At 41.5% G+C, this 14,549-nt stretch overlaps 1 protein-coding gene across 1 annotated transcript in view; it reads right to left on the reverse strand.

The window, feature by feature from the left end:
- TMTC1 (transmembrane O-mannosyltransferase targeting cadherins 1) overlaps positions 1-13,215 on the reverse strand; it is a 131,722-nt gene extending 118,507 nt beyond the window's left edge. Inside the window, exons 1-4 of the mRNA XM_029963566.1 lie at positions 13,036-13,215; positions 11,288-11,361; positions 10,054-10,230; positions 7,838-8,044 (exon numbers count right to left, since the gene is read on the reverse strand). Of these exons, the coding sequence (XP_029819426.1) occupies positions 7,838-8,044; positions 10,054-10,230; positions 11,288-11,361; positions 13,036-13,191 (614 nt within the window). The 5' untranslated portion in view covers positions 13,192-13,215. The remainder of the gene's footprint in view (positions 1-7,837; positions 8,045-10,053; positions 10,231-11,287; positions 11,362-13,035) is intronic.
- Between the last annotated feature and the right edge of the window lie 1,334 nt (positions 13,216-14,549).

The raw sequence follows: 14,549 nt of genomic DNA on the forward strand, positions 1-14,549 counted from the left end.
CAAAAAAAAACCCCAACCCTATCCAGAACAATGGATGAAATACAGATCCAATAAAAGGTGTCAATTTAAAACTAAGCCTCTTCTGTGCAAACAAGTGCTTGTACAAGTGCCTGTTTTTCCATCCTCAAAGAATGAGAGCAACTGTGGTTCCACACCACCTCAAGCTCCAGAGTAGAGCAGGTTCCTGGTTTCTGCCTGGCTCTCCAAGCTCTGTCCTCCTCAAACCCAAGTAGCAAGCACAGGGAAAACTCCTGAGTCAGCTATAGGGCAGAGGAGAGCCAAACCCCAAAGCTGGATAAATGAGGTCAAAAAAACTGGGCAGCCCAAGGAGCAGAAACCCATGCAGAAGGGGGGAGGAGGAGACAAGCACAGACAGCAAGTGGTGATAGCTGGAAAAGCCCAGAGGGATCTCGTTCCCTCGTTCCCTCGATGGACAAAGCTCCTACAAGCAGAAGACTGAACTGGAGAAATAGGAGCTGTGGGGAGCACATAAATGATGCAACAGGCAGTACAAAGGCATAGGTTGGGGCCCTTGAATTGGCTGGGCAAGCACTTATGGGCCAGGAGTATGGGAGGGACCTTGGGAGTCAGATTTTATCACGGTAGCTTTTGAGGAAAGCAGCAAGATCCAAAAGGCAAAACCTGAGGAGCAAAGATTGGAAGCAATTAAATGAGTAAGGAGAAGCAAGCAAGGGAAGAGATGAGGGCTGGCTGGAATAGATGAGGCAGGACAACAAACTGGGGAGAGAGGAAGGGGCTGCCAGAAGAAACTGCAATGCTGGGGTTCGTTCCTCTCCAAGACTGGAAGGGAACATAAGAGGACATGATGTTCCTCTGCGAGGAAATATCTAAAGGAAAAGGTCCCTCATCTCTTAATACTGACCGCTACAGAGCACAATCTACTGCTGCCACCAGCTAGTCTACTTGCTCAAGTGGCAGATGTTGATGAGATAGATCCAAAGGTTTCAACCCAACTGTTAATACCCGACTACAAAATTTCTGGCTATTCACTTTACTTGTTCTGAATAGTAAGGAAGTTACACATCCAGAAACTATGTCAAAAGTACTTTAAAAGATTACAGACTGAAGCAACAAACTGCAAAGAAATACCAGCACTCAGTAGTCTGTATACAGAGAAATTATCTAGAAGCTGTAAATCTGTATCAAGAGCAGAACTTGAATAACTCGAAGTAAATAGGGCATGGGGCCATGCTTTGGACAAGGAAGAAACAAAATACTGAATGGTTACTCATTAAGTGAGCACCATCCATTCTGGGCAATGAATCAAGCAGGGAACATGCAGCAAAAAATTTGCTATGTGATAGTGCAATTAACGACTATCACAATATTCACCCACAAGGAGGCCAAAATTAAATCAGGTCTTTCTTACCTGGTGCAGCATAATGAGGTCTAAACATTTCTTTTTGTGTGTGCATGCAACATGATGTTAGTCATCACCATACCAAAGCAGTGCTGTTTTTAAGTAAACTTTAGTCAGCCAGCAATGAGTTCAGTTACTTGCACTGAAACTGCACTTGCAGATTTCAAAGATTAAGACACATAATGCCACAAGTATGCATAAGAGATAGTCCTTGGCTTTGTTTCCCTTTTTTTTCTTTTTTTTTGGAGGGGGGGGAGAAGTCTTAAAACAACAACCATATCACACAAATGGAAGTGGGAAAGGAGCATGTATTACTGCACCTCATCTTCCAGCACACACCATGGGAGCAGAGAAATGTAATTATTTTCCCAAGATTACACAAGGGTTCTCTGGACAACAATTGCAGGCCAGAGCGTGTAAATCCTTGGCTGAATGCAAGGCTGTAAGCACAGGGGCACCCACCTCTCACATGTTTCTAGACTTTAGCAGAGCCTTCTGGTGGCCTCAAGTGTCATCTGTGCATGACAATAAGTATCATCACTGACTGCAGGCAAGTTCATGGAATTCAGGAAGATTCATTCAACATTTCCTAAACAAGACAGGACATGGACACAGCAGTAGATAGAGCTATTGCTCAGACTCGTTTATGTTGTCCTATTCTCAGTTCAGTTTTAAATATCAATTAAAAAAAAGGAAAATAAATCAGTCCAGGCCAGTGACAATTCAGCACTTCCTTTTCTCTCCTTTTGCACAGAGCATCACGGACTAGAAGCTTGATCCTTTATTTTTGAAACCTCACAACTCTCAGGAGACCACCAAGAAAAGAGGAAGGGAAAAGCCCTGGATGACTCCACTGTTTAATGTTCCAGATTAGGCATTTTGCTTTCCTAGAGAAGAAAATCATTTTGACTGCTAGGGTCCCAAACCTTTTTCAGCACAGGCTGAATACCACACTGTCCTGGAATTTCTCCACCAGCTATTGCTGTTGCGTTTGCAAAGCCTTTTATCACTTCCTTGCTATTTTGCTCTTGCACAGCACAGACTTTTCAGGCCAGTGACAAGCATCCAGGCTTTTCTTTTGGTCAGGAGCAAATGTATAAAACAATAGTTACCTTACTGTTTACTCAGAGGCACACAATGCTTTTTACTGCTGTGCTTTGCATATGAACACGACCGCCACTGACTTCCAGAGCGTGTAAGTGCAACTATGAACAATTTACCAAAGTTTAAACAACTTGTACCACATTTAACATAAAGTGTCTTCCTTGCACTTCTATAACCCAGGCAGCTTCATATCCTCAGCCACACCTTCCTATAAAACACCCTCTAACAAATTCAAGAAAAAGTAAAGTTAGCACACATGAAATCCCACATCTGGGAAACTGGTCACACTACTCTGCCCATATCAGTTACAAATCTAGGATGTAGCACTACACTGTGTGGCAAGGGAAAGCATTAGAAATGCAGCTGAGGCTTCTGCTTTTTGAACAGCAACTTCATGTTAAAGCAGAAATGAATTATCACATTAGTTTAAAAAAAAAATTTAAAAATCATTGCTGCAAAAGACTTGTAAATAGAAGCACCCAGCGAGGAAAAGCCAAGTCAGCACCAGGGAACTGCTACGTAGTCACATGTTGTGTGCCAGTGCTTTCCCGCCCCTCTCCCTTTGCTCTTCCTTCATCCCGAAGAACAGCATCTGTTTCAGCTCAAACACTGACCACGCACGCTGTGCAGGGACTCAGGGAAGATACATTATGACCTCAACATATTTTCCCTCATAGTCTATCAATCCTTGGGCCAGCACAGCCATCCCTGGAATGCACCACGTTCTGTACAGCATTTATATTGTTCTTCCCTTGCTACTGTAAAAGGAAACAACAGTTTAGTTGTTTAGCTGCTGGTTTAATGATCAGATAATATTTATCCCTGCTATAGCCTTAAGGATTTCATTGAATTTTGGATCAATGGGGTCTTGAGCCTGGATCCCACAGAGCTAACGAGCAGTGAGCTCCCTCACTCTCTTTTGCACACACACAGAGATTTAAAGTGATACTGTTGGGCACAGCTCCAAGTACACTTGCTTCTTCTGTAACCTAGCAAAAAAATTTCAAGTAAAATAAATACATAAAAGTAACCCTTAAAAAACTAATGCAACAGTTCATATACATAGAAAACATTAAAAAACCGTCTATTGTCCGTTCCAAGGGAAGAGTCTCTCCAGCTAAGTCACCAACAGCAAGCAGATGCAACAAAAACGAGCTTATAGGACACCAAAGAGAAACGTATTTCAGTTTCAAAAGTATGCAAGTTATTGTGAAGTCTTGTTTTTCAAGAAGCTTAGACTGTGAGCCCACCACAGGCTCATTTGCAAAGCTCAAAATGCTCAGAGTGATTAGGTGCTACGAGGGTGTTCATAGGTTGGACAGCATTTAGCAATGCTGAGTGTGAGGCACATATGACATGACAGGACTACAACTAACTAAAAAAACTGAAAAGGTCAAAAAATAGATCTCCGTTTTCAGTGAGTTCAACAAATCATGAAAAAGAGAATGTGACAATAACAATGGACACAACTCCCACAAGGCACTGTGACAGTTTGGTTTTTATGCATATATATAATCCTTATCAAATGTGATCATGGATCTGACAGAGTATTGCTGTGGTGAGCAATGAGGTGTTGGTATTGATACTGCTTTTTGACAGGGCCCATATATTTACATTGCACCATCACAGTGAAAGCACTGAGGCCTTATCCCAAACAAGTACAAGCCTGATGTGAAAGTTCTCATCTGCCCTTCTCCATTTCTGTCATATGGGAGGGCATATATGGTCACAACCTTCTTTCAGATTTTAAAACCCATGGAGGTTGATCAAACCCAAAAGAGATTCTAGTTACCTCCTTTCAGTAGCACATGCCAGCATTCCCCAAAATTGCAATGAATTGTGGGGATAAAACCTACAATTTCATCCAGATTAACTCATTCCTTACTCCCCAAGGCAGCCAGGACTGCAACCCACATATTCACCGGATAGCTGAAGATAAGAGCAAGTGACAATAAAAAACAAAAACCTCTCTGCACCAAGAATTTACATAACCAGCTCCAGTTACAGCTAATTAGACTGATTCCCTTAACTCCTCCATTACATCTTCCTGCATTTTTCAGTTAGTTCTAGTAAGGTGTACAATAAATTATTATTAAATAGAAACCAAATTGATCACTTTATAAGTACTTAAAAGTATAGATTAATCAGTGTACTACTATTTTATTCTAATTAAGACCTTACAATTAGTAATCTGGTGTATTAAATAAGGTACTTGAAGCTAATTCACTGTGCCAAACCTGCCCTCCAGCTTTGGAGCTTTTGAAATATTTAAAACTTTCCCTCCCTCTCTTTTGCCAAGGAAAAAGACCTACACAAGTCAGACAAATGTGAATTACAAGGAAAAATTGTGTCATTAATCTTACAGACTTGAGAGTGACTTCATTTTTTTTCTTCTTTTTTCATCTACAGCAAGAGTGCTTCCTACTTCTTATCATATAATATGCCAAGAGCACTGAAGAAAGACTGTGTACAGAAAGTATTTCAACTATTTTAATCTGTCCTGCGAGGACTCAGAAAAGAGTTCAGTAAGAAGACCACAGTCACATGATAGCTTAGTGATCCACAGATAGTGGACAGTGAGCTGCGATACACTTAACCTTACTGTTCCACACTACCACAAGCACTGTCCATGTGGTGAGAATTGAGATCACTTGAAATTACAAATGCTGTAGCAGCACACTTATTTGTCAGTGACCAGTGAACACTGACATCAGACAAGCAGGCACTGGTCAAATTGCCTAGGCTCTACGAGGCTGTCATTCCATACAGCAAGAAGTTAGCCAGCATTACTCTGCCTTCAGAGGAAGCAGGAATTCAGAGCAAGGGAAAAACCAGTGGTTGCCAACAGTGTTTTAGCGAAGTTTCTTCCAAAGTCGTATCCATTAACCCAATGAGGCTTTCTCACAGGGCTCTCAAGCACCACTCTCACACACGTGTGGCAGCAGGTTTCCCTCTCAGCCACTGGGACCAAGCCAGCTCTACTTTGGGCATTCCACAACAAAGCATCACACAACAAGTCGTTGCAAGTGTGTTGTACACAGTCAGTCACTTGAGAAAAGAAGCTGAGCAGCTTACACCATGAGAGCCCCTTTTTAAAAAGAAAGCAGCTATGTACATGCCAAGCTTGATTTGCCATGTGCAGACACCCTTCACAACACTTGAAGAGGCAGCTGCCGAAAAGCAAATGCCAACTGGCAGCGTGGATGAGTTCTCTCTGAAGCCATCCCACATGTGCAGTCTCTCCAACACAACTTCTGCGCCCTCTCCTGAAGAGGCTGGAAAACCAGAGGCTTTCCCCTTGGTGTGAGAAAGGGACCTTCCCAAAAGCTGGGGCAGAGGAGGGTATCTTAAAAAAGTACAAAGCAAAGGATGGGAGAAAGGAGCAGCAGGAAGAAAGGAAGAAACAGGAGTAAAAGAAGCAAGGAACAAGAAGATGAAGCAAGACAGGAGATGGTTTTGACTTGATACCCCCCTCCATTGTAGGTGTCAGTCTATTCTCCCAACTAACAAGCAATAGGACAAGAAGAAATGGCCTCAAGTTGTGCCAGGGAAGTTTTAAATTGCATATTAGGAAAAAATTCTTCTCTGAAAGGGTTGTCAACAGGCTGCCCAATGAAGCAGTGGAGTCACCATCGTTGGAGGTGCTTAAAAGATGTGTAGAGGTGGCACTTGGGGACATGGTTTAGGGTTTGTCCTGGCAATACTGGGGTAACAGTTGGACTCGATAATTCTAGAGGTCTTTTCCAACCTAAACAATTCTATCATAGTATACACCAGGGAAAACAGAGACAAATATAAGTATCAAAGAGAACAAAATCACTGAGAGAAATGTGGAGGGATCACAACTTCAGCATTGTGCTCAGGTTACTCCTTCCCACCAGGTCTTAAACTTCAGAGACAAGATGTTAAATGAGGCTTCTAGACAGCCCACTCTGGTCTGGAACATCAGAAGGCACCAGGGTCACTCACACTTTCAAATTTTGCTACTCATTTGTGGATATAGCAGAAGAAACAAACAACTTTAAAGCTGTTCCCAACATCCAGAAGAGCCTCTGTGCCAGAGCAGCTACCACTTACCCATTCCAAAAAGTCTTTACTTCCTTGCCATTATTGTGTCATTGTGCCATTATTTGTTAAAAACAAAACTAAAAACCCAACCATCCCCAGGTCACACCAATCAGGAAAAATATCTGCAGGACAGAAGCTCCAAAGTGGGTTGGACATCTGAAATACAGGTGAAGGAAACACTCTGATTTGAGAAGTGACAGATCTCCTGTAACGCCTATATGCCATCAGTACTGATGCAGCAACCAGATTAATTAAAACAAACAAAACCAACAACAAACAAACAGCTCCTACTGAAATGCATACTAAGGGGTGTTACATGGGAATAAAACATTCCCTTTCCCAGGTTTCAGGAGTTCTACATGGGGAGAACCGCAGCAGGTAATTCCTGATCTATATAAAGAACAAAACACTTTCTCCAAGGAATAGGCAGTGCAGGGCAACACATTATTACAGGTCTCCAAATTATATCACACTGTGAGTGCTTTATAGCTAGAACCAAAAGTCAGCAACAAAGGGCAAGCTGGGCAAGGGCTACCAGGGATATTGTACAAAGGTCAAAGCTAAAAGGAAAAAAAACCCTCACATGCTGGCACAGATCCATGGGGTGGCTGCTGCGTCATATCCCTTTAAATGCTTCTTGCTAACTCCGTTTCACAGGAATAAAGGAATCAAGTGCTATTCTTGTGCCAGAGCATGGCCCTGGAGTCCTTCCTTCCCAAAGAAGATGCCAAGAACTGCTGGACGAGACCAGTGGAAAATCCTTCTGTTATTACCTGAGCCCAGCTCTCACTGTTACATGCACATTCTAAGGCATAAAGCAGAAGTAAACATCACCTCTGCTTTCATATATATATATATAAATATGGACATATTCTACAAGTATGTGTACACGTGCAGAAATTATATCCACAAACATACATATAGATACACAGCAATATCCCTTAATAAGCTACTTGCACTGCACTCACCTCACTTCAAGCATTATTGTATACATGTGCATACTCCTCCCTCTTCACATTCAAAACAACATGACAGTTTTTGCTTTCTCCATGGAGAAGCTGGGAAGAAAAGCATTGCCTGCCAGTACCATATTAGGACAGAGAGTTCCTAGACACGGAAAGTCCTTGGATACTCTCCTCTTTCTTTCCTGGACATTCCTTCTACCTTCTCCTCTCTTCCTTCCCCGGTAGCATAAGAAATATTGCAGCGCATTTCAGGATAAAATCGGCTAAACCAAAGTGACTTGACATTTTAAGGTAGGATCAGCTGCAGGATCAGCAGTACCTCCGAATGGCCCACATGGCTCTGCTGGGCACAGAAAGGCCACCGCTCCGCTGCTCCTCAGATGACGCCGGATGGCAGGAGCTCCAGGTGCCCCGGTGAGCAAAGCGATGCTTCCCATTCTCCCGGCTGGCCAGGGGGACCTGCAGCGGGGCAGAGGGAGAAGCCACGGGCTGCCGGGCAGGTCTCTGGTGGATCCCTCCATTTCTCCTGATCACACATGCAGAGAAAAGGGAAAACAAGAAGGGGAAGGGGAAAGAAAAGGATTTAAGGATTTTCCTTTTCCCACTTTTACTTATCAAAAGGTTGAACATTATGAAATCAGCACAACAAGATATCTAACTACAAGAGGTGACATTTTATTTAATCCAAAAGACAAAGACTTTGCATGCTGGGAAGGCAGGATTTATTAGCTCCAAACTGGATCTAGAGGAAGAGACTTAACAGCAACAGAAGAGGAGCAGTCCTGTATCAAGCTGTTCTCTGAAACTCTGGTAAGATGGGAAGCACTGTGAGGAAGAATATGATGCCCTTCCTAATTTTTTGCTTCAGAAAATAATTGATGTTCCACCTCTTTTAAACAGAAAACAAATCTGTACAGGTTGGAGGAAGGAGCAGGGGCTGAGTTTGAGCAGCACATAGAAGGTTGTTTGTTTTCTGCTGTCCCTTAAAGTCAAATGCAGGAAAGATGTCCTGAGCAGCACAAACAACAAATGAGTGCACAATACACAGAACCAGAGCAGATATGAAAATGTAGCACATCTGGACTACAGAACTTCATTCCTACAAGCTATGTAAGTGCCACATCTGGGCAATTGGATGCCATTAAAGCAAAGAAATAACTTGAAGAGGGCACTGGAATGTGAACCTGTTGGAAGGGGGAGACTGAGGGAAGGGGGAAGGCACAGATTTTCTACCAATTAATTAACAGTTGTGTTCCCTTTACCCAGGCAGCTCCTGGAACACGCCTGTCAGACTGTAAATGCAAGTGTTAACAAGCGTGCTGGCTGCCAGTCCCCAGAAATCTCCCTGGCTACTTGCCCGCCATTATGAATTACTTATGCAGTCAAAAGAGGAGAAATCCTTTGCTGATCCATCATACCTGCCCTCTGATTGCTACTGCTGCTAGAGGGGCCAGAGGGAGGGCACGGGAGCCTAAAACATGGTCTATACCCTGTTAGGATCTAGAGAAAGGGTTGAAATGGGAGGGAAGCCAGATGGTCCTGAAAGAACAGAGTCCTTCTCCTCCCTACATTTGCTGCTCTCGCATTGTGCCAACTCTGGCATTCCCCAAACACCTCTAGGAGCTGATTCAATTCACTGTGGCAGAAAACATGATTTCAGTATCCTTTTTTATGGTGTCCTGGGTTTTTTATAACCCAGATACACGAGCACACGCAAGGACGTGCAGGTTCCAGAGCTGACGGGGCAGCACCGGTGGGAACACAAGAAGTTATAGCAGGAACAAGACCTCCCATTCTCAGCGGCAGTAAACTCTTACATTCACTCATTGACAGATCTGCACCAGAGATGTTCTGGCAGAGAAACAGATAAAAAATTCAGTGTCTATAAAACAAAGGACTTCTGACTTCTAATGGAGATAGCGAATAGCATAGTTATTTGTGACACTGAGTGGGTGAGGGGTATAAACTTCAAAGTTTTTAATTTTTCTCCAGCAACTGCTGAGGGCTGCTAATTATTCCAACCATTCCTGAACTGGATGGATATCTTCCCCCTTCTTCTGTTCTGCAAGGACAGAAAAAAAATCAAACCTGATTTTACTACTAATCATCATACAATATTTCTAAACCCATGACACTGTGATTGAACAGTCAAGCAGGCATTGCTAATGAAAGGAGTTAAGCCAGAGATATCTAAAAATGTTGATGCTTCAGTCAGAACTCCCACAGAAAAAATAAATGTTAGTCTTGCCAGAGCATTTTAGGGATCAGTTCTTCACATCTGGTCTATCTATCCAGAAGAAGTTATTCAGGCCACAAGAGAGCAACAAACAAAAAGAGAAAACAAACATCCTCCCCCTCAAAAAAACCCAAAAAAACCCACAGAATGAAACCTTGGTGCCTCCAAATTTGTCAGATGTGTGCCATTTAATTCAGCAGGGCAAGTCCATCTTCCCCAGTGCTATATATAATAATATATACTTTGGACTCACAGGTGGAAACACTTGAAAAGCACAGTGAGCACAACAGGTTACTTACAGTTTGAGTCCATTGTAGGAGAGGGAAAAGAAGTCATAAACCAAGCACACACCAAACACAGTGACTCCAGTTTCTTTCACCAGCATTGCACACGTCCCAAGGAATAAACTAAGCAGCAAAAAGAATGGGGAGGCAGTGGGAGGGAAATGTTCCCCAACATAAAGCTGATCCACACTCCTGAAAAATAGAATTGACATAAACTATCTCAACTTCTCTGTTATTTTCATGTTTACTACATTCACACAAATACTGAGACACTTCCGTAATTTCCTGAGATGCTGACATGAACATGTTAAGACATGAACAATCTACACTGTTTGCTGATGAGTGAAGAAAGGTTTAGACACAGAACAGGAAAGTAAAACACAAATAATGGAGCTGCTCGAATTCTTGGTGCACAAGAGGGGGAAAAAAAGACTAGTAGAAAAATAAAATGGACTTGAAACAGTCAGAGGAAGGCAGAGTAAGTACAAAGACAGTGAGGGCAGAAAAACACCTGCTTTCTGTCATCTACAACATACATGCTTAATTTTCCTTATGTGACAAAGAGCACTAGGCAAGCAAAGATTCCTCCATTCCACCCACATCCCCTGAATTAAAGATGTGTCCTAATCATTAACAGACAGGGCAGCAAGTCTGTGTCAGAGGGGAGAAGGTAAGAAAGAACTGAAATCAACAGGCAGATTTGCAAATGCAAACAATGTTATTTCTAAACGTAAACAATGCAAAAGGCACAGAAACCCCACCCAAGTAAGCTATTTCTGTATCTATACTTGTTCAGTCACAGTTTTAGAACACAGACCAGCAAACAGTGCCAAGTTTTCATCTGAAAAGGATGACTAATGGTCTAGACACAATCTCTCCCAGACCAGGTATTTCAGAGTCCTACAGTCATAGCATGTATTTCAAGGGTAGGCAAGCATTTGTCTGTTCTTCACTCTACATTCAGGCAATTTGTCTTCTGTTGAAAACATTTCTTTATAATTTTTAGCTCTACACACCATCCTCTGGTGTATGGTCAGCTGTAATGTCAATGGAAAAGGGAACTACAAATGCTGACTTCTGGGTTTATGTTTATTTGTTCTCATAAGCATCACTGTAGTGAAAGCAGGGGCCAGGACACTTCCATGCAGCAGTGCTGGGGGAAGTACCTCAGCCAACAACAACCAAAACCTGACAGGTTTCCCTTTGGTCCCCTCCTCAGACTAGAGAATCTCACAATGTTACCACATACCTATTATAGGAGAGAAAAGCCAACAGAAAGAGTAGACAGGCCAGGACATCTGCTCTGCCTACTATACCTGTTACCTGAAAGGAAAAGACACACAGGTGTAAAAACACATAGATAAAAAGGCATGAACACTCAGTGACTGCCTCAACAATCCATGCTAACTGCTACTATTTTAAGCTTTTTATCTTTCAGTGTTATCCTCCCTCACTACAGCAAAATGTTACTTGGAGAGTGTAGGATATGTCCAGTTTTGCCTGCTGCATTTCTCACTTGGTAAAACAAATGAGTAAGCCAACAGTTAAGTCATTCCTTACTTTCTTATTAAAATATTAATAAAGTTGCATAGAGAATGCCAATGTTAGGAATCAGTTTTAATTTTGTATAATAAGGCTCAGATGAGAAATGCATCCAATTCCAAGAACTGATATTTGTTAAAGAAAAAGACTACTGAAACAGCAACTCTTTGGAAAAGATTTATTATATAGGAATGAATTAATAAATAATATTTGAATGAACTTTATCACCAAAAAGGGATACAGTGATATATAATTTATTCTCTTTATGAACAGTCTGAGTTTATGGGAGATTTTTCTACATATTAATTAACCAAATCTTTTCGTAAAAAAGGGAATAATGAAGAAGAATGTATAAACACTCTTTTTTACAATTATTTCAATATCCTATTTCATAAAGATCTAAAAATCACCCATAAAGCGAATAAAAGGCCCTTTGAAATTTCGCCCCTTTTGAGATTATATAATTAAGCCATATCCAGCGCTCTGGCATTTATTTTAACCTTTTAAAGTTCTGACCCAGACAAAAATAAATTCAAATAGTGCCTCTTCTAAAACCTCCCTTATGGTATAAAAGCTGTATTATCAAAAGCAGCCTAGCTGATTAGTTCACACAACACAGCACAAGGAGTAACTGTAAAGCTTGTGGCTTTCTGTTATTAAGGTAATCTCTCCTCAAAAGTTCTCGGTGCAGCAGCCCTCACTCATTCCCCCTCACTCGTTTACAAAGGCTTGTAATGAGAGCAGGTGATGTCAGTGGGATCTCAGCTAACCAGTGCATTCCTTTTTTTAAGTGCGGATAGCTGGACATTGCCTTTCCTTCTCAAAGGCAGCAAGACTCATTTTAGCTGCAGGAGTGTCTCCTCATGTTAATAGACTGCAGTTTTAGAATGACTATGCCTTAAAACGTTTCCTTGTAAGAACAGAAAATATGAGTCGTTGCTCCGTAAACTTATCCCGACGTTCATTAAGCTAACAAGTTGTGTTTTTTCCTAAGATGATACTCCTGGCTTTTAACTGAAATCAATATAAATTAATCCATGGGTCAGATCACCTCTATCTGAGCGAGCTCCTCCAGAATAATGCTCCCTTCACTTTTTCTCCCTTAAATTGATGACTACAGGAGATGACTGAAGGTATGTAACAATGTCCCAGCAGGAGAGCACGGCCTCACTGAGGTCTTTGGTTTCAGAAGACTCATGACTGTCCATTTATTCCCACCATTGCTGATTAGGACCATCATTTAGAATTTAGTGCCAGAGCAGAAAGACTGCAAGTATGAATACACGTTTTTCTTAATGACTCCTGCAAATTACTTTAAATATAGTACATTCTCACTTCTGCTCCTCCACAGCAAAAATCACAAGTACCATATTTTGTATGACTCAGAGGTTTCCTTAAAAAAAATTAAAATTTTAAAGAATGAGTTTATTTTTAGCTTTTGTGCCACATACTTACAGCCTCGGTGTGAATGGGATGCACAGCAAAGAACAGCGCCGTGACAAAAGCAAGTCGACAGTCCTTGAACACAGCTTTGTCACAAGTGTACATCAGCACAACAGTCACCAGACAGTGTAAAATTACATTCACTGCGTGGAAATAGAAGGGGTTCATACCAGCCAGCAATATGTTTAATCTGTAAGGAAACAAAACCGTTACTAGATTGGAGAGGTCTTGTAATAGTAGGACGTCTTTCAAACAGTCTAAAATATGCCTATTGCCCGATTTGCAGTCTTGTAACATATATGCTACTCAACTAATTACTGAAAAATTGCTCTAAACTCCTGGTTTATCTGATTAAAGAGAAATCACTTCCCCAATTATTATAATATGTTGTTGCATTTGGCAACCTTCTTTACACAGAGATAGGAGAGGCTTGTGCCCTCCCAGCACAGTTTACTGTAGTGAGACAATGCCTGTGCTTCCTTAGCAGCAAATAACCCCGGCCAACATCAGAAATATGGCACTAGTCCTATTTCCCTGTTGGCACCTTCTGCAGTCCTGTTGGACATGTGGCAGCTTTACAACACAGGTAGTTATTTTCTACTATGGAATAGATGTTTGTGCTTGGGAACAGCCAGGGATTGGTAAGGCACTGGAGCATCTGCGTAGCATTACAGGGGCATTTATTCCCATTTAACTTCCAGAATACTTCCACATAATGAAGTTTAAGCATTTATTTAAATGCTTTACTGACTTGGGGACTACATAAAGAAGCTCATCTAAGAGTGACCATCATTTTTATAAGGACATTGACAGTAAAGATAAGATAGCTAACATGACCCTAGATTCCATGAGACAATTAGGGTTCATTATTTGTGTCGATCACAACAAAAAATAAAATGTAACAAGCTGTTATGACATTTGTTTGACAGCATGTATTAACACATTTTTCTGGTCACTGTTTTTTACAGCCAGCTTGCTTAACAGCTGCTGACAAGTTTGACTTAGATGCAGTTGCAGATAATTCTCTCTAGTATTAACAGCATCTGTACATTTGGACACATATTATATACTCACACATATATACACACACACACATGGAGTCTATGGCTAGGGAAAACTCCATATATGAACAAGGAATTCGGGAAAATGCCCCTTAACTAATGCTAAAGGGCATTTAAAAAAAAAACAAACTACAAGATACCCAGGGAAAAGACAACTCGATCTAAATATTTTGCATGTAGATGTAAACATGCTATAGGGTCAATAATCCTTCCTGTCGTTACTCAGAGACTCCAGGTCTCCCATGACATACACGACGCAACAGCAAAGCCACTGAGCTGTTGCTACTGTGCAAACACCTTAGTTTTTTTTGTGAGACAGAGGAGGTGTGGAGAGGTCTGCGACGGCCAGACAACATATGTTTTTTATAAATAACTCTCTACATTCCTTATTCATAAGCAACAGAGTGCTAGCTGTCCTGGGTTGCATTTTCCAGGCCAATCTAACTTGACCAGAACCAGGAGCCT

This window comes from Manacus vitellinus, unplaced genomic scaffold (genome assembly GCF_001715985.3).
Source record: "Manacus vitellinus isolate BGI_N305 unplaced genomic scaffold, ASM171598v3 scaffold_5_pilon, whole genome shotgun sequence".
NCBI classification, from domain to species: domain Eukaryota; kingdom Metazoa; phylum Chordata; class Aves; order Passeriformes; family Pipridae; genus Manacus; species Manacus vitellinus.